The following is a 21,832-nucleotide window of genomic DNA, read 5'->3' as shown; positions in this document are numbered from 1 at the left end:
ACATGTGTCTTGTCTCCACTGAACAGTGACGGAAAAAACCAATCATATGCAGACACAAATAAATACAGATAGACAGATATGCCCATATATACATACACATGTAAGTTCTGATTCTGTCAGTGTGTGACTTGATACATTTCACAGATCAATTCAGAAAAGTGAAATAGAGCTCTTCTTTCCCAAATGCTGCAAACACTTAGAAGTTTGGTTGTTCTCCTTCCTCACCAAGCTCTAGCCCACTGTTCCTGAAATCCCTTTACCACAGTTGGCTCAGTTTAAGAAAGTTAGAATGCTGTTTGAGAACTATGGAAATGCAGGGAACTGCCAATGAGTAAGCAGATCAAGTAATTTTCAAACATCAAGAGAATATCACTGAGTGGGTATGAAAAACTAAATTAATGAAATCATGCCATAGACTCTTCACCAAAACACCTAATTAACTAGGAACCTACACTTGTTCATGACTCCCTAGAATGTGAAGAAGCTGATGGGCTCATCATGACAGCTGAAAAGGAGATTGGGTGGGATGTTTTTGAGGGAGGAATTAGTTTGTTTCTTAAACATAGGTCAAGTTTACAATGCACCTCAAAAAAATAATTGCACCTGCAACACAAAGGCAAGAAAGAACCATCACAGTAGACAAAAATATATAAGCATTTTCATGCAAGAAAATAATTGTGCAACTACCACCCTAAGTTTCTCACTTTCCTTTTCAACATTGCTGAATGCAAGTTATTGGTGTTTGGCTGGATTACTGAACAGGACATCAGAGAGTGACAGTATCCTTCAGCAATGACAAGACATTCAGCTGAATTAAATTCAAGAGCCACTCCTCACTTCCCAGGCTGTGAAAAGTAATGAGCACAACTCTGCCTTTTAATGGTCTTTTTATTTCAGGAAAATTAGATTAAATACTACATTTCTAGTGATCACGACCTAAAAAAAACCCAACCCAACAACCTTAAGAAGAACATCCCATATTTGCAACTGAGTTGCCACAGGTTTCAAATTTAGATGGTTTTTTTTTTGGGCTGACCTCGATGAAAACTTCCCCATTCAGCTTAGCAGAAATTGCACTGAGTTACTGTGTTACTACGCACAACCTCCCGATAACAAGCAAGAAATTAAACAGAAAAGCAAAGTACTTGCTGCATCAGAAATAAGACTTCAAAGAAGGTGCTCAGAATTTCATTTTCCTAACTCTGCTCAAACTGTACATTTGTACATCACAAATACTAGGTGCTTGCCCTGCAGGATTGACAAGAGTATGACTGAACATCTGTGGCACTTTCCTGTGGTTAACCTTTTATAAAGGATTCAGAAATTAACCTAGAGACCATTTTAGAAAATGCCAGGAACAGAAAAACATGAACCTATCAACAGACACCGGGGAAATAAGAACCAGCATTTTAATTACCTGTAAGTCGGAGAAATCATGGCTGTTTCTGAAAACCCAAAATAAAACCTGTGAAATACTAGGGTCACAGTAGATTTGGAACATTAAATAAAACAATGTTTCCTTCGCCGCGCAAATATGAGATTAATCCCTTGGCCCAGATCTACAGCTTTTACCAATCTAAACTTGCCAAGAAGTCATTTTGCTTTGATGATGACTACAGGATTTAACTCAAACCATATGACAGAAACAATACCATAGAATAGAAAACTGGGTAGGAAAGTATCCATTTTTACGGCACTCTTAGCATATTGTGGAGCTTTGTTAAGCTGAAAAATTGTTCTAAAAAACTACAGTAACACCTCAATGTTTGAGGTACTTCAAATTTACTTCAGCAAATATTTTAAGTGATCACTGATATGTGTATTGGATTATACATAAAAGCAAGCTGTGTCAAGCATGTCACATAGAGAACTTGAAGTAGCTTGTGAAGGAGTCAACAGGGGAAGTTTAGGTTGGATATTAGGAAAAGGTTCTTCCCCAAGGGTGGTCAGGCACTGGAACAGATTTCCCAGTGCAGTGGTCATGGTACCAAGCCTCAGAGCTTAAGGAGCCTTTGGACAGCACTCTCAGGCACATGGTGGGATTCTTGGGGTGAAGGGACAAGAGCTGAATTTTGATAACCCTTGTAGATCCCTTCCAACTCAGGATATTCTATAATTCTATGAACTACAAACCAAGTGTGAACTGAAGAGAAATGCAAAAGCAGTACAAAATTTAAGCACCTTGCCTCAAACTTCACTAATTTTGTCACACTCCTAAATATGAATTCAAAGGAATAGGAGGGACATAGTTGGAATTATAAATAGAGGAAGCAGCATTTTAGCTCTTTCTTAAGATACATGATTCCTGTTTGGAGTTAACCCAACCTAGAAAGAACAGGTAGTGTGGAGCACAAGACAAGTATAAAGTCTGAAGGGAAGGAAATGGAATATTTCTATTGCATTAGGTATTTAATCATATTTCCTAAAACAGAAAAAAAAGGAAATAATTATACAGTAAACACACATTTAAAACAGGTGTTCTAACAATAATATATAGTACCCTTTTTCCACCAATCTTCTCTTTCTAATAATCTTAAGGAGCTACAGCTATTGCTACTCAAAAGGTCTGTTGTCCCTACTAAGGCAACATTTACACTTCAGTTGACAACATTACATAAAGTAAGAGCAGACACGCAACTCCTTAAAGCTTATTTGTGGGCAGTTCCTTATAAACTAAGATGATTTATTTGGATCTGTGACCAAAGGAATACACTAGTTCTCCTAATCACATTCTGATAGGAGGCCATTTGGTACTACCTACTCTGCAGATATAAATGACTCACTAATGCTCTGCAAAGAGAAAAAAAAAGTTGTGATTGCAGCTAAGTAAAAGACACATCAAGGGGGTGATGCATCTTACCATCTTAACTTACACTAATTCTATTTGTAATTGAATATTTAGAACACTACTTTGACAGACCAAACCAAATGTTCCTTTAACCAAAATTCTCCTCCAGAAGCAATCTTTGAGAAACCTGAAAAATAAAGGGTATTCTGTTTCTAAAGGTTTCAATATACTGGATGGACTCTCACATGCTATGCCATCCAACAAGAGACAGGATGTACTCACCTGTTAGGACAGAAGCTTTCTGATAAACTGAAACCACCACTTTAGAAACTATTAACAAAAAAGTCTGAAGCAGAGAAAGACACCTCACTCAGTAAGCATCAAACCGTACCTTTGTGGAAAGTTGCAAGAGGAGCTTTCAGGCATCTTGTGACTGTATTTTCACTCCAGTTACCTTGCTTTTGCAAAAACTAAGTCAGTCCATGGCTAATTAAGTCTGCCTTAAGAATCGTGTTGGACTACGTGATCTCCTGAAGGAGGTCCAATGCAAACTAAATCTTTTATGCTAAGATACCTTTATTCATATAATGGCAACATTGCTCATTTCCAAGGTGAAGAAGCTGGAAAGTCATCATCAACAAGACAAGAGAAAAAGCCCACCACTTTGCTTTTGAAAATGAAAACGGCAAATCCCTATGCTCCAGCAACTTCATCACTTCCTTTCTAAAGGGAGATCGACCTATGGGCAAGACCTGAGGGAGGAAGGTTTTTTGGTGCGATGGATTATTTTGTTTTAGGGGTGGGGTTTTTTGTTTGTTTTTTAAATCAGGACAACCTAGAAATCTGAAAAGGGAGAGACTTGGCAAAGAGATGGAAACTAGTATTTGATCTTAAAAGAAAAAGCATAGCATCAAAGGGGGCAATAGCATGCGGTTTTAGCCTGCAATTGTCAGACTTAGTTTTGACTTCATGTGATTTGGCTGAGGTGTCTGCGGGCTCATTAAAGGAGTGCATACTTCTTGTAGATGTCCTCACTAAACATAAGAGTCTAAACTTTTGGCTTTAACCTAAGGTCAATACTCTGCCCCTGTTATAGCATTCAATTAAAATAGAAGTTGACTCAGCTAATAAGAACAGATAATAATCTTGATGTGGGGTCTCTCTCCAGATGGAATGAATGCAGAAAGGGGTTCTTAAATTCTGACTATGTAACAAACAAGCAACTTGGCCTATGCTGGGATTTGTAAAACACTTTATTTGTAGTGTACAATGACATCCTAATGAGATTCTAGAAGAGGCCTACAACAAATGATGTAAAGCCTAGGTTTTATTTTGACATGGTAAATCAATCTGCTTTCTAGCCAGCCATGTCAAAAATACCCCATGTAAGAAAATTAAATACAATAGCTACCTTTACAACTCAAAGACACTTAGCTGAAGCACTTATTTAAATATACTATATATATATACAATATAAATATACAATATATATTTGAATCAAAATTGCCAGCTAATGAAGAGTTTTGCTTATTATGGCCAGTCTCATGAATAAATTGGTCACCTCAGAAGAATGAAACTACATCTTAGGAGATGTTATACTGCTTAGCTCTGCACTTCCAAATACGTTTCCTAACTCGGAAATATATCTAACACAATACTACATATCATGGCAACAGACAGCCTAGATCTGTAAAGGTGGTCATGGTATTCTTATTTCAAGATGAATTATCTGTGATACCATGAAAATATCATATAAAATATAGCTTATCAACAAAAAGGGACAGTTCACAGGAAACTAAAACACCCCACGTTAATAGATGGCAAAGCATTTTTAAACTACCAGTATTATTGCTCAAACAAGCTTTTAATTTATAATGTCTGGGAAAAAATAGCCTTTTACAATAAAATTACAAAAAAAAAGTTTATATATTTAAAAGTATGTATTTGTCCAGCCATGAAAATATGGCTCTTCAAAGCCCTTTATGTCTAGCAGATTCCATGACGCAAATGAGGACAGCATTCTCAGGGATATGTAGCATTACAGCCATTTGGGTTTTTTAAATTTATTTTTCGCATTGTGAGATGGACAAATCAATATATCAAACTAATTTTCAATGTGGCAACACCTGGGAACTTCTTCCAAGTTTATAAATTGTTTTTCTTCATGTTTCCAAGCCCTACTTTCATAACTGAACTTAGATACTGCCTGCCTTATTCCCAAAAGCCCCAGTGCTTCTGCTCTTGAGTCAAACAGTAAAAAAACTGTAAGTGATAGAAGCAATTTGTTTTACTTCTATTATTCACAGATTTTTAGTAGAATTATAAGTGTTCAACAAAACGACATTTCAGTTGCAAACAGTAAAGTGGCTAGAAAAGTAAAAACCAGCAGATGTCTACAATGGAATAATTTGCATTGGAAAAGGCTTCCAGAAAGATCAAAGAACAGAAAGCCAGAACTTACCTAAGTCACAGCTGTTGACAGTAAGAATTTACTTTCTTACTAGTTCATCAGCATATAAAGTGTAACTGGTATTCATTCATCCATCTTAACCCTTTTTCTAGTCATTCTTTCCAACCAGTGAATTTGGGTTTGGTTTAGATTTAGCAGTTAGATTTTCTTTTTTTTAAATACTTTTTAGTGTGATCATTCAAATGAAATTGACTTAGGAAGCTTTACAGATTGCTTCTATTAAAACTTGCTAAACATTAGATTATTTTAGAAGGCAAACAGATCCAGAAAATGTCAACAGTGACAGGATTGATAAATGGAAAAGGTGTGACATTGAAGAAGAAAAGACATATTCCAAAGGCAGCTAAATTACTATATATTTGAAGATGATCTTGAAATTCCTACTAACCCATTTTTCCATTAAGAAGCAAAAATAATTTCATCAGTGGCACCAGCCAAACTTGTGAAATATACCTTCCAGTCCTACATACCACAGTTCAGTTATAACATCTGTCAAGCAAAAGATATATATCATCCACAAAGGATACCTCCTATACAAAAAAACCCCTACTTGACAGGTTCTTCCATTTCAATAAACAAACATACCAAGCATAAGAAATCGGACCTGGAATGCTGCATATTCCCAAGCACTCAGAACTATTGATATGCATAATGGAAATTCATAAATGACCAGCATTTTAATATGCCTCCTATTCTTACTTCCCATTTATGACACATGCTAATCACTGCAACACATTGCAAGATTCAAAAAAAAGGCAAAACAATATCAGACGTATCTCAGTAAATCCAAATTAATTCAGATTCACACCTATCGGAAGACACAATATAGCTTTTTCTTCAATTTTACTGTTTCACTAGCTTGTGAAGTACATGCCTCTCGTGAAATATAATTTCCAAATTATTTAATCACAACTAGAAAAGCAGAGAGCGATAAAAAATAACATTTTCAAATGAACTGATTTTAAAAGTATCTGAAATCTCAAGCATACTGCATGATTGAGCAGTTCCTTATTCACAGTTGCATTAAAAAGCAAAATGGAAGGATGCAAGTTGCAATCATCAGGTATCCTCTACAAAAGTAATTTCCTTATTTCACTACCTTTGTTCGTTAATGCAAGTTTCTTGCATTGTTCTTTTGTTCAGACATTGAACACCTTAAACAGCGTACTAACGCAGCCTTTCCAATCTCTCCTTGTCGCTTTAAATTACTAAATGACACCAGGAGAATTTCCCGTCTCCGTACCCAGCTGTCCAGGCCGTTTCACCTGCCCCGCCACAACAGCCCGCGGGCTCTGAGCAAGCTCCCGCAGGCTGTGCGAGGACGCTGGCAATGGGTCCCCGCGAAGGCCTCGTGTCCCCTCGCCCAGCATGCGGCTACTGCGGGGCAGGCGGCAGCAACCAAAGGCACCAGCCCCGTAGCGGGGAGGGACGCGCCAGACCGAGCACCGCCGCTCCCGGTGCGCGAAGGGCGGCAGGGGCACCCCCGGGCAGGGGCGGGAGCATCCCCGTACCAGCGGCGCTCCCCGCTCTGTTCCCCGTAGCGGAGCGCAGTCGGACGGCGGCCCAAGGCCGCGCCGCGGCTGCCGCCGGGCCCGGACCGCGCCCGACGAACAGCAGGGGGCGCCCCACAGCCCCGCTCCCCCCGCCGCGCGGACCCCGGGGGAGGGGAGTGCTCCGCCGGGCTCCGCCGCTCCCCCGCTCCGAGCCGCCCTCGGCACCCCCGTCCCCGGCTGGGGCCTCACCCGCTGTTGTCGCTACAGACACCCTCCGCGGCTCCCTGCGGGATCTGGCGGCGAAGAGGTGAGGGACGGCGGGGCTCGGCGCGGGCCGCGGCACGGGCCCCACTCCGGCCGCTCCCGCCGCATGGAGGGGGAAGGGCTGGCCGGAGCAAGGGGAGACGAGGGGGCGTGGAGGAGCAGAGCCAGGACGGGACGGGATGGGGAGGGATGGGGGAAGTGCGGGCGCGGAGTTCAGCGCCGACGGGAGCGCGGGGGCCGCTGCCGCCGCCTCATCGCCGCCCGCGCCGCACCGGGCCCGCGCCGCCGCCCGGCCGCCGTCGCCCGGCAACGCGCGCGCCCCCGCTGCCGCAGGCGCGCAGCTCCTCGCGGCGCCCCGCGTGCTCCCGAGGGCAGCGCACGCGCAGCCTGCACGCGGCGGCGCGCGCCGGCCTTCCCTCCCCCTCCTGACGCCAGGGGGCGCTGCAGGCGGGGACGGGGCACGGAGCGCGGGGCACGGGCACGGGGCACGGGCACGGAGCGCGGGGCACGGGCACGGGGCACGGGCACGGAGCGCGGGGCACGGAGCGCGGGCACGGGGCACGGGGCACGGAGCACGGGGCACGGGCACGGAGCACGGAGCACGGAGCACGGGGCACGGGGCACGGGGCACGGGGCACGGAGCACGGGGCACGGCCACCACCGGCTCACCGCTGGGGAGGACCGAATCAGGGGAGCAAGCCACGAGGTGGCTGTATGGTCGGGCTCCGGAAGAGAATGGGAAAAGGGAGACAATTTCCCTTGGTATTGTCCCCTAGGGACATCCGATCCCCTTGCTGAAACAGGAGGAGGAGGCTTAGGGAGGGCAGATAGGTGCCAAGGAGTTTATAAAAATACTGTGTTTTCCCAGTTTTGCAGGTCACAGGGTTGGAGGATGAAATAAAGGACATGACCAAATCCAGGTATATTTAGGCATACCTTTGGGATGGGCCAAGATTAATATATGCAGGTACTTAAACCTTTAGCTATGTAGGATGCTCTGGCGCAGGATTAACAAAAATTTGCAAATACTTTAGGTTTTGCTTAAAACATTGATATTTAAAGACTAGAAGATCTGAGGGCTAGCATATAGTTGCTTCCTATCAGTTTCAGTGTTGCTGATGACTGTCGTCAGCTTTCCAAAGCATTCTGAAACCAATACCAGCTTTCCCTTGAAATATTAAATACCAGTGTTACTGGGGTGACCCACTCATAGGAAAAAATCTTGCAAAAGGGAAGAGTATATTTTGAAAGCTCAAAACCCCAATGGGATACAGAAAGAATATATTTCCATTTAAGAAACTCAGTAATTTAAAGCAAATTTCAGTACTTGGGATGCACCACTTTGAATCATCTATTTTCTGATATTTAGGTTTTACAACACTGCTACACATTCTGCTTATGGTGGTGCCTAATCCAGTAGTGTATTAACCCAAGTTCAGTTCTGTTGTGTGTTTTACTGGGGGCTCTTCTCCACTAGTCTTTAATCTCTGATATTTCTTGAAATGCTATGTATTTCATAAAACATGTTGCACTTTTTAAAAAGTGCAGTTAGAATATTAATATTTAATAGTCCGGTTATAAGGACCCTACATTGCATCACTACATCCGGACTTGTAGAATTAATTGCTGTAGCTGGGATGATTATCTAGGGAGAAAAAAAAACATTCTTCCAGTTGGAATTGTTCTGAACTAGATTTGTTGTCATAATGCTAATGTGTGTGGACTGATGTTATACTGTTAAATGGAAGCAGCTTTTTTTTTGCACAAAAATTCAATCCTGTGCTCATTGAAGTAGGGGAGTATTTTAGCCTTGGTTTCATTCTGCATGACACTGCAACTTGTTTTGAAATCTATCTGCCTGTTAGTTTTTGGTTTAAAAAGGATCAAATAGAAACAAGGTTGAATTTTTCAGGATCAGCTGAAATATTTTTTCAGTGTCAGTTTAGTGCTTAAGTCCCTTAGCTGTCTTTGGGAAATCTAATCCGCATGCTGGGAAAAACTGATTGTTATTTGGATCCCGCATATCAAAGTTTGTAAACAGCACCGGAATAGATAATACGTATCAGTGCGGTGATTTCAGGTCATATAAAGACTGTCTAACCCACTTTGTCTAGGAGAAAAATTGAAACACAGACATTTAAACACCCGACCAAAGCCATGAAGCACAAGTCGAATGCTACCAATTTATATGTGCTGGGACTGCAAGTATCAAACTTTGTGACCACTTTGAAGTGCTTTGAAATGTGGAGATGTAATATTTTCTCTCCTTTTTTTAAACATGGAGAGAAAAATAATTGCTAATGCTTGCGAGTAGGTTTACTTCCTTAGAACTTCCAACTAATTTATAACACTTTGTGAAGTGGTTTTCTTAATGTCATTCAAAGCAGAGTAAAGTAACAAGTTGAACTTGCATTTTCCTTTTCTACCCCCAACCTTTTAGCTTAGCCTGTAAAACCAGAAATTAAAAAATTGGATAAACAGTGCAAAAGTAGGCTGGGATTCTCATCACTTCTGTTCGAGAGCATTTGCCTTCTCTCCCTCTTATCCTCACCCTGCCTGCTCTTGCTCCCTCACTGTCTTAGCAACAAGATTCACTGGCTGACTGTAGCTAACTTGTCTTCTACCCCCTCAAACCAATTAGTTCATCTATTTAAATCATGCATCAAAGAAGCCTGCCCCCTTTGAGCACACAGCTCACTTAGGGCTCAATCCTACAATCTTCAATTTTTAAGGCAGCAAGAGTTTGCAATTGACTCAAATTACGTGAGGATCAGGCCTTTTATATTCTAATTTCTTTATAAAATCTGTAGCCTGATGAAGAAGGTGCTGATGCTATCACTGTTTTCCTTCATCTACCTTTTTCTTTATTTGAAGAACACAACAATATAGGGAAAAGTCCTTAAATAATGGAGAAAATAACTAAAACATCTTCTATTCACAAAACATCTTCTATTCACAACTCCTGCTTATTCATTATCTGTTCTAGAAAATTGCAAAAATTGGATTTGGTGAACAAGCAGAGCATTGAGTAGAAAACTCAGAGCATCCAGGAGAAAACAGCATTGTAGTAGTAATGACTACAGCATGCCTTTTTGTCAAAGCTTTTAATCAAAATCATGAACCCATCAACAGTCTTTTAGGGCATATTTTAACGAAATGCTACACGTTGCACAGATCTCAGAAGGAAGCCTTCTGCTCTTTTTGCACTCCTAACAACCTTTGACATAACGAGGTGTGACAAATTGATTTAAAATGTAGTTGCAGGAAGAAGGGCAGGCAAGCTTTGCTCTGCCTTGTGGGTGTTGTAGTCTTCGTGCAGCCTCTCTGCCTGGGCAGCAATAGGAACCTGGACTCTAAGTCCCATAGCTCCCACTAGAGTCTACCGCACAGGCTCAGAGCCCATATGCGAGGAGGGGGTGACTACATTGTGTCTATTGTATGTTTTTTTGGTTTGGTTTGGTTTCGGTTTTTTTTTTCCCCTGGCATTTTGTACATTTCACCGGAGGTGTAAAGCGGGAGTAAAAAGCATGGCAGATGAGCAAGAAATAATGTGCAAACTCGAGAGCATCAAGGAGATCAGGTATGTTTGCTTTGTGCCCTATCGGTTACATGAAGCAGCTTTTTCCTCGGGGGAGCGGAGGAGTTACATCGATCTGAAAGTAGCTATTGTGCTACTGAGGGAAAGAAAACTACCGCTGAGTTTACGATGAGAGCAGAAAATGCATTTTTCTAAGCAGGGAGGGAGCATCCGCTGCTGGGAATCGCCACTGGAATGCGTAGTGAAGGGCGGTAATGGTCGTGTATTTCCAGAGCACCAGCCCGGAGTGATAACACGAGAAGGCGGAGTGCGCGGGTGGGAAGGGCTGAGCAGCCCCAGCGCAGCTGGGGGGAGTGGTGTCGGGCCGCGGGTGTCGTAGGGGTTTGTTTGTTTGTTTGTTTGCTCGCTTTTGAGTCGTTTGAATTAGTATTTCATATTCATGAGGCTCTGTGTCTTGAATCTGTTATTTTGCCCCACTCCCGGGCTGAGAAAAAAGGGGGATGGCAAGGAAAGCAGAGTCTGACACCCAGAGCCGAGGGCGGACGTGTCCTCGGGCAGGACAGGGCTGGGCAGCGCTGCTGGCACCGGCGGAGCCCCACCGGAGTGCAGGACAGCCATCCATCCATCCATCCATCCATCCATCCATCCATCCATCCATCCATCCATCCATCCCCCGTGGAGGGCGGCATTAGGGCCCGCCGGGGAGCGGTGGATCCGTGCGGGTGAGCAGCAGAGCCTTAGCGGCTTCTCTCCCCTGCCCTCCCCTTCGGCCGAAGGCGGGGAGGCGACCGAGAGCACCCCGTGGAGACCTCCCTACCTGCTGCTTCTGGCCGCCGCCCGGGGCGCCTGGGGATGGGGACACACCGGACCGAGGCTTTTTCTGCCGTTCCCTCCTGCCGCAAGGCCGGAGCTGCCTCGGGCTGCCGTTCATGCAAGGCAAAACACCAGGAATTTGTATATAGCGTCCTTCATAGGGTGAGTTGCAGGATGCTTTGGAAGAGGTGGCTCATAAAAAAGCCAGGCACGGTACGGCACGTGCCCGCATCGGGGACATTCTTCATAACTTTAGGTAGGGCATTTCCACTCCTTGGCTTAGGGCACCGATTTTCAGGATTGGGCCTGAGCTGTCTATTTAGTAGGAAGTGGTGCATCCAAAAGCCAGAATACATTAGAGAGGACAGTGATTTTGAATGTAGCTGGGATGTGGAAGGCATGCTGACTGGGTAACCCTGGAGCCATGAGAAGTGTTTTGGGACATGACAGCCAGAGAAGGGCTATCAGAGAGAGAGGAGAGAGGGCTGGCAGTGAAAGCGTTACCTTCAGCAGTGCGTGCAGGTGACCGCAGGGACTTCTGACTGGTTACAGCAGCTCTAAGAAGCACACTTTATCCATGGAAGAAGTGAATTAGGCAGCAGAGTATGGGCCTCAGCTTTCTTCACACAATACCACAAAGGTGAACAAAGATCAAGCAAAAATATTTGTCTGTGTAATGCCCCCAAACTACTTGTAGAAAGAGGCGTGACAGTGTAAGAACAATGATTTTCTACTCAACTGGTAGACAGGCTCTGTTTTAAAATACAGATCTAAATATGGCCTACTACAATTTGTGGTCCAATTATTGTAACTTAATTTAAATTTTTTTTTTCAGTGAGAGTGGTATTTGGAAATTTACAGTGCATTCAGTTTTCTGATCACATATTCAAAGGTCACATATAAACTGCACTTAACAGATTTTTCCTATTATTTTGTAGCATAAGGTAGTGCAAAGGTGATGTTACTAGCTTTACGATGAAGTATCAAAATAGTTGCTTGAATGTATTTTAAATTTCAGTGTCAAGAAACCAGTCCTACTTGCAACATTGATGTCTATTTTGAGTCACCTTTAACAAAATCTGATCAGTTAAACCTATTTATTGATTCCCAAACCTTTTTAAAGGAGCTTGCATTCTGTGAAGAATTTCCTTCAAAATAAACATGAGAATTTCTTATGTTTACAGATTCACCTTTGATAGATTTAGCAACTTTATTTTAATCTGCATTCCATGTATTCTATAGACAGAGGGGAAAGAAATCTTCATGATCAAAAACAAAGAACGTGCCCATTTGTGTAGTTGATCTCTATCAAGTATTAAAGGCAGCTGGGTTTTGAAGGGATGTAGGAATCTGATTTTGAATCTGGAATCTGATATCTATATCCATGTCTGTATCTATAGATAAATACATATAATCTGTAGTCAAGGGAATACTGTTTTCAGTAAATAATTGTATGCCCACAATCCAAACATATATGCACATGTTTATTTATATGCATTAAATACTTCCACAGAAATAACCCAGTCATAAAATTAAGTAAATACCTAAAGACTCAGCGTTTTGACTGAGAGGAGATAAAAGAGGATGAAAGTTAATTTACTGATGAGAGATGCAGACACGTCATAAATACAAGAGAGGAAACAGGAGTTTTTAAATTGTTTTGTTTTTAATTTCCTTCATTCATATTATCCCTGCCCAGACTGCCTGCTTCTGAATACATATTGTAGAAGTTATTTATGATACTGTTTTTATCCCTTGCAGCTTTATAAACTCCTGAAGTGAGAGAGGGAGGAACCCAGGTCATATTACTAGCTATGACACTTGGAATATGTAGCCATAATTAACTGTCCAAGTGACTGACTCTCCTTTCTGCCATGCTCTGTTAAAACCTGACAACACTCCATTAATTTCATAATTCAGTAAAAGAATTCTCCTACCACTGAAAAGCTCAGCAAAAGAGCTGGGATTAGAATTCAGTATTCTCCTTGTACCTCAGCTTCTCTCAGACACATTTAGTCTCACTCTTGTCTATTGCTGCTATTGCCTTCTTTCATCTATCTAATCCCATATAAAATGACACTTCACAAAAATATGTTTCAGTGACTTACTGTTGCTTCTCTATCTTTTTAACTATCACTGGGATTCAGGAATAAGACTTTGCAGATGGAAAAAATCAAGGCACGACTGAAAGCAGAATTTGAAGCCCTGGAGTCTGAGGAGAGGCACCTGAAAGAATATAAACAGGAAATGGACCTGCTGCTGCAAGAGAAGATGGCCCACGTGGAGGAGCTGCGACTGATCCATGCTGACATTAATGTGGTATGCAACAGCCCAGTTGCAGACAGTCTAAGACACAGCTGGATATGGATCATTCCACAAATTGTGGAATTGTGCACAAGTGAACTGTCACTGGTTCAATCATAAAGACTTTACAACACCATCCTAGGATCCTACAAAAAGTGCAAAGTACAGTTACCTCAGGATAATTGGTTTTTTCCTTTGTAGGGCAGGATGTTTTATAATGTTGGCATAATAAGCTGAGAGCATAGATAACCAAGCCTGCTATGGCTGTGACTTTACCAGTAGCCACAATAATATCACTCCAGCTGTCCTGTAGAAAACAGTTCTTCCTGTTAGTCTTTTCTCATTTAGCACCCAGAAACAGAAACTTTGGCAGGTAGGTGGGACTAAGAGATTTTGAGAAAATACAAAGTATTTGTTCAGTTTGTAGTACGAGCTGACCTTCATCACTAAGTGGAATCACCAAACATCAAGAAGCACCAGCCTGAAGGGAATTAATTCAAATAAGAGAAAAAGCAATTTATAAACAGGGAAGATTAGCAATTAGAGGGACTAAATGGGTAATATATTTTTAAGTACATTTTTTTAATGTCATGTTAGGGCTCTTACATGGGGTTTTTAGCCTGAAGGTATCTCTCTGTTGCACCAGAAGAAAAAAGCTCCAACAAGTAACAAAGTACAAGCTATGAACTGGATGTGCAGACTGCATTTATTTATGACTTCAAATGTCTGTTCCCCTGTCCAGCTGCATAATCTCAGCCTCTGTTTCATCCTCCCCTCTTTTTCCAGTCAGATTGTCTTTTTCTCTGATGCTTTTCCCACTTACTGCAGTAAGAGAAGCAGAAACCTTTCCTTATCTTGTTTGGTAACTTCTACAGGTCAGTGTTCAGGTATCTTAGAAACACAGAAAATTAGTTTATACTACTTTAAGCTCTTTTTAATATCTCTTAAGATTTTTCAGTAGCTCCTCACTTGCTGACTTTATTTGTAGCCTGTCTCTCTGCTTTTTCTGTTGTTCAAAAGGTGATATAGGTTGAGTGCAGCTTTTTAAAATGAAAATGCGTCTCATATGTCACTTTCTGTTGCTTCTCCTTTGCCCATTTTTCATCCTCCCAATACTTTAAGTGTTTGCTTTACTGTTGCATTGTCTCAAATCTCTTCCAGTTTGAGTGAGAAAAATCTCTCATTTCTGATGCAGTCTCTGGCTCAGTCAGAGAGGAACAGTTCTTTAAAAACATGCCCAACCTCCTGTTTCAGATGGAGAACACTATCAAGCAGTCTGAGAACGATCTTAACAAGCTCTTGGAATCTACTCGCCGGCTGCATGAGGAGTACAAGCCCCTAAAGGAGCACGTAGATGCCTTGCGAATGACTCTGGGATTGCAGAGGCTGCCAGACCTATGTGAAGAGGAAGAGAAACTGTCCCTTGAGTAAGTCTCCAAAGCAAACATTATCTGGCTTTATGCTTTCTCTCATTTCTACTGGTCATTTTCTCATTTTACTTTCGTTGGTAGGTGGAAAAAAAAGAACCCAAGAGGTAAGCATGAAAAACAAAAGTTAACAAGAAAGGGATGTGGAGGGCATGTATTTGATAACATTCAATCTGAATTTGTTCCAAATTAAATTTAAATTACTCCAAACTGCAAACTCTACATACCGCATGCAAACATTCAAGGGTGGTTGGCCTTCTAGGTTTTATTCTATATGTTGCTTTATCTGTCCTTTTCCTTTTCCCTGAAAATTACTTGTCTAGCAAGCAGTAGTAGGAGGCAATACAAGAGAGGGATACAAACCAAGTATTCTTCAGTCGGTTTGTGCTGCTGCTAGTCAGAATTTTACTTTTTGCTGCCTGCTCATGGCAGTGGCATTTAGCCAAGTACCTGTGACTGTCAACAAGTAAGTTTCCCTGACATGTGGAATAGATTTGGATAATAAATCACAGTCTCATTTTTACGTATAACCTAGGCAGGGGAGAGTGACAGAATTAGCTACTATTCAAAGAGACAGTGTCCTTTGTTTAACAGATCAGTTTTAAACACAAGGGATGTTTTGATAGGCATATATTTCTCTTAATGCCCAGCACAATTAACATAGTTCTCACAGGCACAGAGTTTTCAAGGTTTCCTTTGTATTTCTGTAGAAATGTTGTTTTATATTCCAAACACCTTGACACTACAAAGAATGTATTAATGTATTGTGTACAAAAGTTATTAATTTTAACAGAATAAGATAGAAAAACTGTTTGACAGAGGTGCATCTGCAGCTGTTGTCTATGTTTTTCTATACATGTTGTCTATTTTCCATCTTACTAGATTTATATCCAGTTGTACATCAAGATGCCTTAGAAGCTTATGGTCTGGAATCTGGCTGAAGTGTAAAAATGCAGAAGAAAATACCACTATATTCTATTTATGAACTAGTCTATGTGTAGGTAATTTGGCAGTTGACTCTAGTGTAGGAACATGATAGGGAAATGTGATCCACTGTATTTTAACACAATATTCTTTACAGACTAATGAAATACTCCAGAAGGTGGTTACATTTTTTGTTTGTTATTCTTTTGTCTAGCTACTTTGAAAAGCAGAAAGCAGAATGGCAGACAGAACCACAGGAGCCTCCCATCCCAGAGTCTCTGGCTGCAGCTGCAGCAGCTGCCCAACAGCTGCAAGTAGCTAGGAAGCAAGATACCAGACAGACAGCAACTTTCAGACAGCAGCCACCTCCAATGAAGGTCAGGAGATGAAATGTGCTGGGTTTTCTCTTTTGTCATTGGAATGCATTATGTTTATAAAGTGATCAGTATTTGCAAAAAGGAAAAATTATGTGTCCTGATTCCGATTTTCCTTGCAGTGGTTCAAAACAAGAGCAAGCGGTAGACTTAAAGTAGTAGCACCAGTCATCAAGGGTTAAGGATAAGAATCTTTTAGGACAAGAATCTTTTAGGACTTAAGAGTCACCCTCAGCAGAGGTGTAGGCAGTTCCCTTCCTCTTGTGTTTCACATGGGAGCAAGGCACATGAGAAAGAAAAAAAACCTTGGCAAAAGGAAAAGTAGTAGCTCTTAGTTAATGCCATATGGAGTCATATTAAAAGCACTGTACGTATTTTATGAGGGAAATTACCAGTGGTATAAATTACCAGGAAAGGTGATTGTTTCTGCACTTGGGATCTTCAAGAGTAACATGTAGGTTAATGTAACATAACCACGGGCACTTAAGTGACAGTTCTACTCAGCTCATTCTGTAGTGAGAAGAGCGAAGTAGTTACATAGGGGCATTCATCCCACCCATGTTCCAAAGAGTCACTAAGAAGGCAAACTGATGTAGGTACACTCCAAAGTAATATACTTACTATTTGTAGTTAGGCAGTTGAAAAGCCTTTCTGCAAGTAATAGGCTTCAGTCGAATGTGAATTAAAGGACTTAGTATGGAGCAAAAGGGTAGAGTTCTGTACCTTGTGTTAAATATGTGGAATTCATCTAATCACCTGCTCCTGCCTTAAGTTCTGTGACATTGGTGTTGGCCATAACTGTAACTTCTCTGACTCAGTGAGCTATTAAGAAGGTAAACACCTTTAAAACATCACTGTAACATTTAACACAAAATAGAATTCAAAGTTATTCGTACATGTATGAACCACGTGTCTGTGGAAATGTAGTTTAAATTCAATGAGATGCTCCTGTTTTTCAGTTGGCCTGAAATTACTGTACAATCCACATACCTAGATTGTATAGAATGTAGCACCAGTTTGCCTTTGAAGGCAAAAAGCCTTATTTTTTTCTGTACTGTTACTTAGAGTATGATACTCAATAATCCGTGTAACAACACCACTTTGATGTTTGTAACAAGAGGCTGCAATTGCATTTCAGGCGTGTTTATCATGTCATCAACAAATCCATCGGAATGCACCCATATGTCCACTCTGCAAAGCAAAGAGCCGATCTCGGAATCCCAAAAAGCCCAAGAGGAAACAGGATGAATGAAATCCAGAAGATTGAAAAGCTGTGTGACCTGTCCCAGTACTCTTCCAGTAGAACTGCAAATTTGCCCAAACTTTACTGAATTGCAGGCTCAAGTATGACCATCTCATTGTTTTCTATTTAAATGCAATGTAAGCACAATGTTCCTGCTCTAAGTTCCTTCCAGTCTTTAGGATTTGGTTTTAGGAGACTAAATATTACTGGTGCTACAGTTTAACATTTCAATTGTTCCATCTTTTGTACTCCTAAACAAACTGGAATTCTTTGTGCAAGTATCCTAAATGTCAGGCTATTTCTATTGACCAAGTGTGATTACCACAAATGCTTTTTTGTTCTCTTCTTAAAAAACAGATGTTAGTAAAAGATTATTCTGTTTTCTCCTGACAACAGGAGACTATTTGAAGTGCTGAGATAGCAGACTGTCTGTTTGTTTCACTGAAGAACAATTTGTTTTCCAATCTCATAAGACTGGGTAGGTTTGGGTATGCAATGGAACTCTTTTTAAACAGGAAATGTTCAGGGAAAACGAGATTTGTTATACAGAAAATCAATGCATTAATGACACACGTGGGTTTTGATTTACTGAAGTTCGATTGTACCGTTCCCTCAAACTTGACTTAAAACTTGGAAAGGTGCTGGCTGTGTATAAATTTCTAAAAATGATGTAATTTGTAATGCTTTAACATCTTAACAGGTTATTATTTTCAGCAGTCAAAAGACTGATTGACTTAAGAACAAGGCTGAAATGAACTGTATCAGTGGTCCTCCCTGGCTCTATGGCCAACCAGCACACTGTGGTTCTCTAGGAAACAGGCATGACATATCTCAGATCTCTATGTGCACAGACTGCACATCAGCTATTCTGCAGGTCTTCTGTTCCTGGTTTCTACAGCCAATATCTGGCAGACATATCCTCCACTGGCGCATAGGAAAGTTTGGGAACATGCATGAGGAACAGTGTCAGCTAAAAATTGTGTATTTCACCAGAGACAACAAGCTTTGGTGTCATTGTCTTCCCTCAAACAAAACTTCTATTTTTTTGTCTTTTAATAGGTCATTTTCAAATAAGCTTTACTTCAGGCCAGTTTGTTTTCTTGTTCCCTGTGAGCCAAAAGAGCCCTGACTAAAGCATCTGGAGTAGATCACTCCCTGTCTGTCTTCCCTTTGTCTCATGCAGTGTAACAACAGTTCTTCCAATGGAGAGGATGGCAGTGCCCCACTTACAGAACTGGCACTTAAAATTTACTCATCTCTAATCCAAGTTTTGTGACCACTTTTGTTGCCTAAATTGATCTAAAGTATTAAATATTCTTTTCACTAACTTTGGGATGCAGGAAGTGCTTGTTCACATTCTTCTCTCTTTAGCCCAGATTTCTCTCTACTATTATGTTAAAGTGGTTATATTGGGAATTTGGCTTGTTAGATAGGAAAAACAGGGAAGCCCCAAGTCTCTGCTCAGAACTTTGCCAAACACTGACAACTGTAAGAAATCCACATGATGCAGTTTTGCTGGCCAAATCACATATGTCACCATTAATTTCCTAAGTCTGCCACAAAGTACACAAGTCATTTACTTAATATAGTCCTAAAACTTAAGCCAGGTTCAGGAGATACTCCCCCATTTTAATGTTACGTAGTCAAATAAACATCCGTCAACAGCAGACAGAATGTGGACCACCTGCCCCTGAAATTATGTGAAGTGCAGATTCTGCTAGCTGAATTACAGGGATTTGGTCTCAGATAGCAATAATGGAAGATAGTCTGACTCCATGCTCCAAATGGCAATAGTGTGTTATGCATGTTTTGTAGCACAAATACTGGATTCTACTGTTTTAAATGTCAAAGTGTCCACATGCTGTGTGCCCTGTTCAGAGCAATTCCTGTGGAGTTGAAGGTAAAATGCACAGAGTTAAAAGTATGTGGGCTTCCCAAGGTGCATACATGAGAGGAGCATACTTTGATGGTAGTTGTACATAAATTTAAGAAGTAGTGACAATGGAGTGGGTGAATGGTCTGCAATGAAGTAGTGTGAATAGAAGGATTAATTTGTAGACACTTCAACTTACAGTTCTGAAATAGGTAGGGTTAGTCATAGTTGTTCTCACTTCGCTGTTATTTTGCCAGGTTCTTTCTTTCTTGGGAGATCTCTGAACTTAAGTATACTTAAGGATGCACCATTTACTAATTTAGTACAAGAGTTTTGTATTTTTACTTTTTTAAACTAGTCTCATGTGCTCTTGTCGTTTTACAAGGTGAGGGTTTTTTGTTTTAAGTGAATATTAAATACTGTATTTGCATCAATTGTACTAGTATTTACAAATTTTCACATCCTTTATGAAGTTCTGCCATATGAAAAGCATGCAGTGCTGAGAGTGAGTGTAACTGAAGATAAGTCAGCAGGGTGCCATGGCTGCCAAAAGGGCCAACCATGACCTGGGGTGCATTAAGCACAGCATTGCCAGCTGATTGTCTCACTCTACACTGCCCTGGTGAGGCTTTGAGTACTGGGTGCAGTTTGGGATGCCTCAGTGCAAGAAGGACACCAGACTGTTACAGTGTTCTACAGATGTGTGACCAAGATTACAAAAGGTCTCAAGGACAAGACCTCTGAGGAGTGCCTGAGGACACTTGGCATGTTCAGTCTGGAGAAGAGAGGGCTGAGGAATGTCATGCAGCCTACAACTTTCTCAGGGGGGAAGCAGAGGAGGAGGTGCTGATCACCCTCTGATGACCAGCAGCAGGATACGAGGAAATAGAATGGAGCTGGATTGAGGGAAGTTCAGACTGGACACCAGGAAAAGGTTATTCTTCGAGAGAGTGGTCAGTCACTGGTGCAGTGACCCAGGGAAGTGGCCAAGGCACCAAGCCTGTCAGGGTTTGAGGAGCACCTGGATGACACTCTCCGCCATACAGTTTGATGCTAGGTAGCCCTGTGAGGAGCAGGGAGTTGAACTTGATGATCCTTATGGGTCCCTTCATACTTGAGATATTCTATGATTCTAGCTCTTTCAAGGAGATAAAATATGTATGATGTATTAGGGGACCATGGGGTGGGGGCAGGGAGGGAAGCAGTATCTTTCACAGGGAAAGAGTATTCTTTTCTCTCATGGAATAATGACAGAAGTTTAACTGAAGAACTCTTCTTGTGACAGCCCCAGGCTCTTTTCTCCCAGGCAACTTTCTCAAGAGACTGGAGGAATAATTACAAAATATTGATTTCTTGGTTTTCAGACAGAAGAGGAAGCTGTCTGAAGTACAGTTCTTACCACAAGTCTACTGCATTTTTGTTTCATGGAGCAACAATGGCTTCTTCCTTTGTATCTAAAGTCTTTGTGGATACTTCTTCACTTAGTTTAAATTTATTCTTCTTTTTAAATTTATTCTTATAGCCACAATGAGACCCTCCTCAAAGCTTAGAAGACTTTTATATTACTAAAGTCTGGTTTAACCCTGTCTTTGTCATTTGATTTTTAAAAGGGTATCCAAGTGACAACAAAATAACTGGATTCTCTTGGTATGGATGGCTTCCAGGGTCTTTTCCTGATTCATCATTTGCCTTGAAGAATAGTCCTGTTGTTCTGCAACCAAACAGAAAAAAACCAAATAAAATCCCATGCCTTTCACCCTGCCACTGACCTTAAGCTCACCATAAAAGGATGCAAACACTGTACTGTATCTAAATGCTTTGCTATAGAAATTTTCATACCCAAGCTGGGGTGGATCAGTTGTCCAAACTTTAGTGCCAAGGACACCATTAATTACAGAGAAAATGTAAGGCAAATTTAAATACTTGCACTTCCTGAATTCGACTGTAGCTTTCTAAACAGGACCCTGACTGAACCCAACAGTGGCTTCAATTTACATAATCTAAATTTGAAAGAATAGACATTGTTACTTTAGTCAGTGTTACAATAGACAGTGTTACTTTAAAAAGCATACTATTCAAGAAATTAAGACTTCACTAGCACTTTAAATAAATAAAAGTGCTTTATTCCTTTATTGTACAGTTTTCTAATGCCTCCAGCATATGTTTTCATTTTAGTATTTAGATATTCTAGCAATATCTGGTGTTTTCACTGGCTTCTGTGTTTTAAGTATTTTACTCCTGTGCCTTGTAGGAGTAACAGTGTGAGACCTGTTTAATTTGTCTGTACAGTCCTTTTTAATAAATGTTTGTTTCATGTCATG

At 41.2% G+C, this 21,832-nt stretch overlaps 2 protein-coding genes across 5 annotated transcripts in view; one reads left to right on the top strand and one right to left on the bottom strand.

Moving 5' to 3' along the window:
* The window catches only part of ZC3H12B (zinc finger CCCH-type containing 12B), a 24,866-nt gene extending 17,575 nt beyond the window's left edge, over positions 1 to 7,291 (bottom strand). Inside the window, exon 1 of one of the 2 annotated variants that reach the window (XM_039572088.1) lies at positions 7,001 to 7,291. The gene's annotated coding sequence lies outside the window, so the exon portion shown is untranslated. Of the gene's footprint in view, positions 1 to 6,501; positions 6,714 to 7,000 lie in introns of those variants that run through there. The other variant, XM_039572089.1, reaches the window with a different exon arrangement.
* On the top strand, positions 6,906 to 21,832 carry ZC4H2 (zinc finger C4H2-type containing). 3 transcript variants are annotated; one of them, XM_039572091.1, is made up of 6 exons: positions 6,906 to 7,058; positions 7,884 to 7,935; positions 13,514 to 13,685; positions 14,925 to 15,097; positions 16,236 to 16,398; positions 17,534 to 21,832. In XM_039572091.1, the coding sequence occupies exons 2-6, from the start codon at positions 7,922 to 7,924 to the stop codon at positions 17,645 to 17,647; spliced, it is 636 nt and encodes a 211-aa protein (XP_039428025.1). In that variant the 5' UTR covers positions 6,906 to 7,058; positions 7,884 to 7,921; the 3' UTR covers positions 17,648 to 21,832. The 3 variants fall into 3 exon arrangements, with proteins under 3 accessions (XP_039428025.1, XP_039428026.1, XP_010401005.1); XM_039572092.1 differs by lacking the exon at positions 7,884 to 7,935; XM_010402703.4 differs by lacking the exons at positions 6,906 to 7,058; positions 7,884 to 7,935 and adding an exon at positions 10,333 to 10,595.

The sequence above is a fragment of the Corvus cornix genome, chromosome 4A (genome assembly GCF_000738735.6).
Source record: "Corvus cornix cornix isolate S_Up_H32 chromosome 4A, ASM73873v5, whole genome shotgun sequence".
NCBI classification, from domain to species: Eukaryota; Metazoa; Chordata; class Aves; order Passeriformes; family Corvidae; genus Corvus; species Corvus cornix.
The sequence above is the reverse complement of the archived record's forward strand: the minus strand, read 5'-3'. Positions and strand labels throughout refer to the sequence as shown.

Excerpts from the sequence above, each read along its gene's own strand:
- ZC4H2 (XM_010402703.4), top strand. The coding sequence starts at position 10,543 with ATGGCAGATGAGCAAGAAATAATGTGCAAACTCGAGAGCATCAAGGAG. Across the intron at positions 10,596-13,513 it reads GAGAGCATCAAGGAGATCAG|GAATAAGACTTTGCAGATGG; the intron begins GTATGTTTGCTT and ends ACTGGGATTCAG. Across the intron at positions 16,399-17,533 it reads AGCAGCCACCTCCAATGAAG|GCGTGTTTATCATGTCATCA; the intron begins GTCAGGAGATGA and ends ATTGCATTTCAG.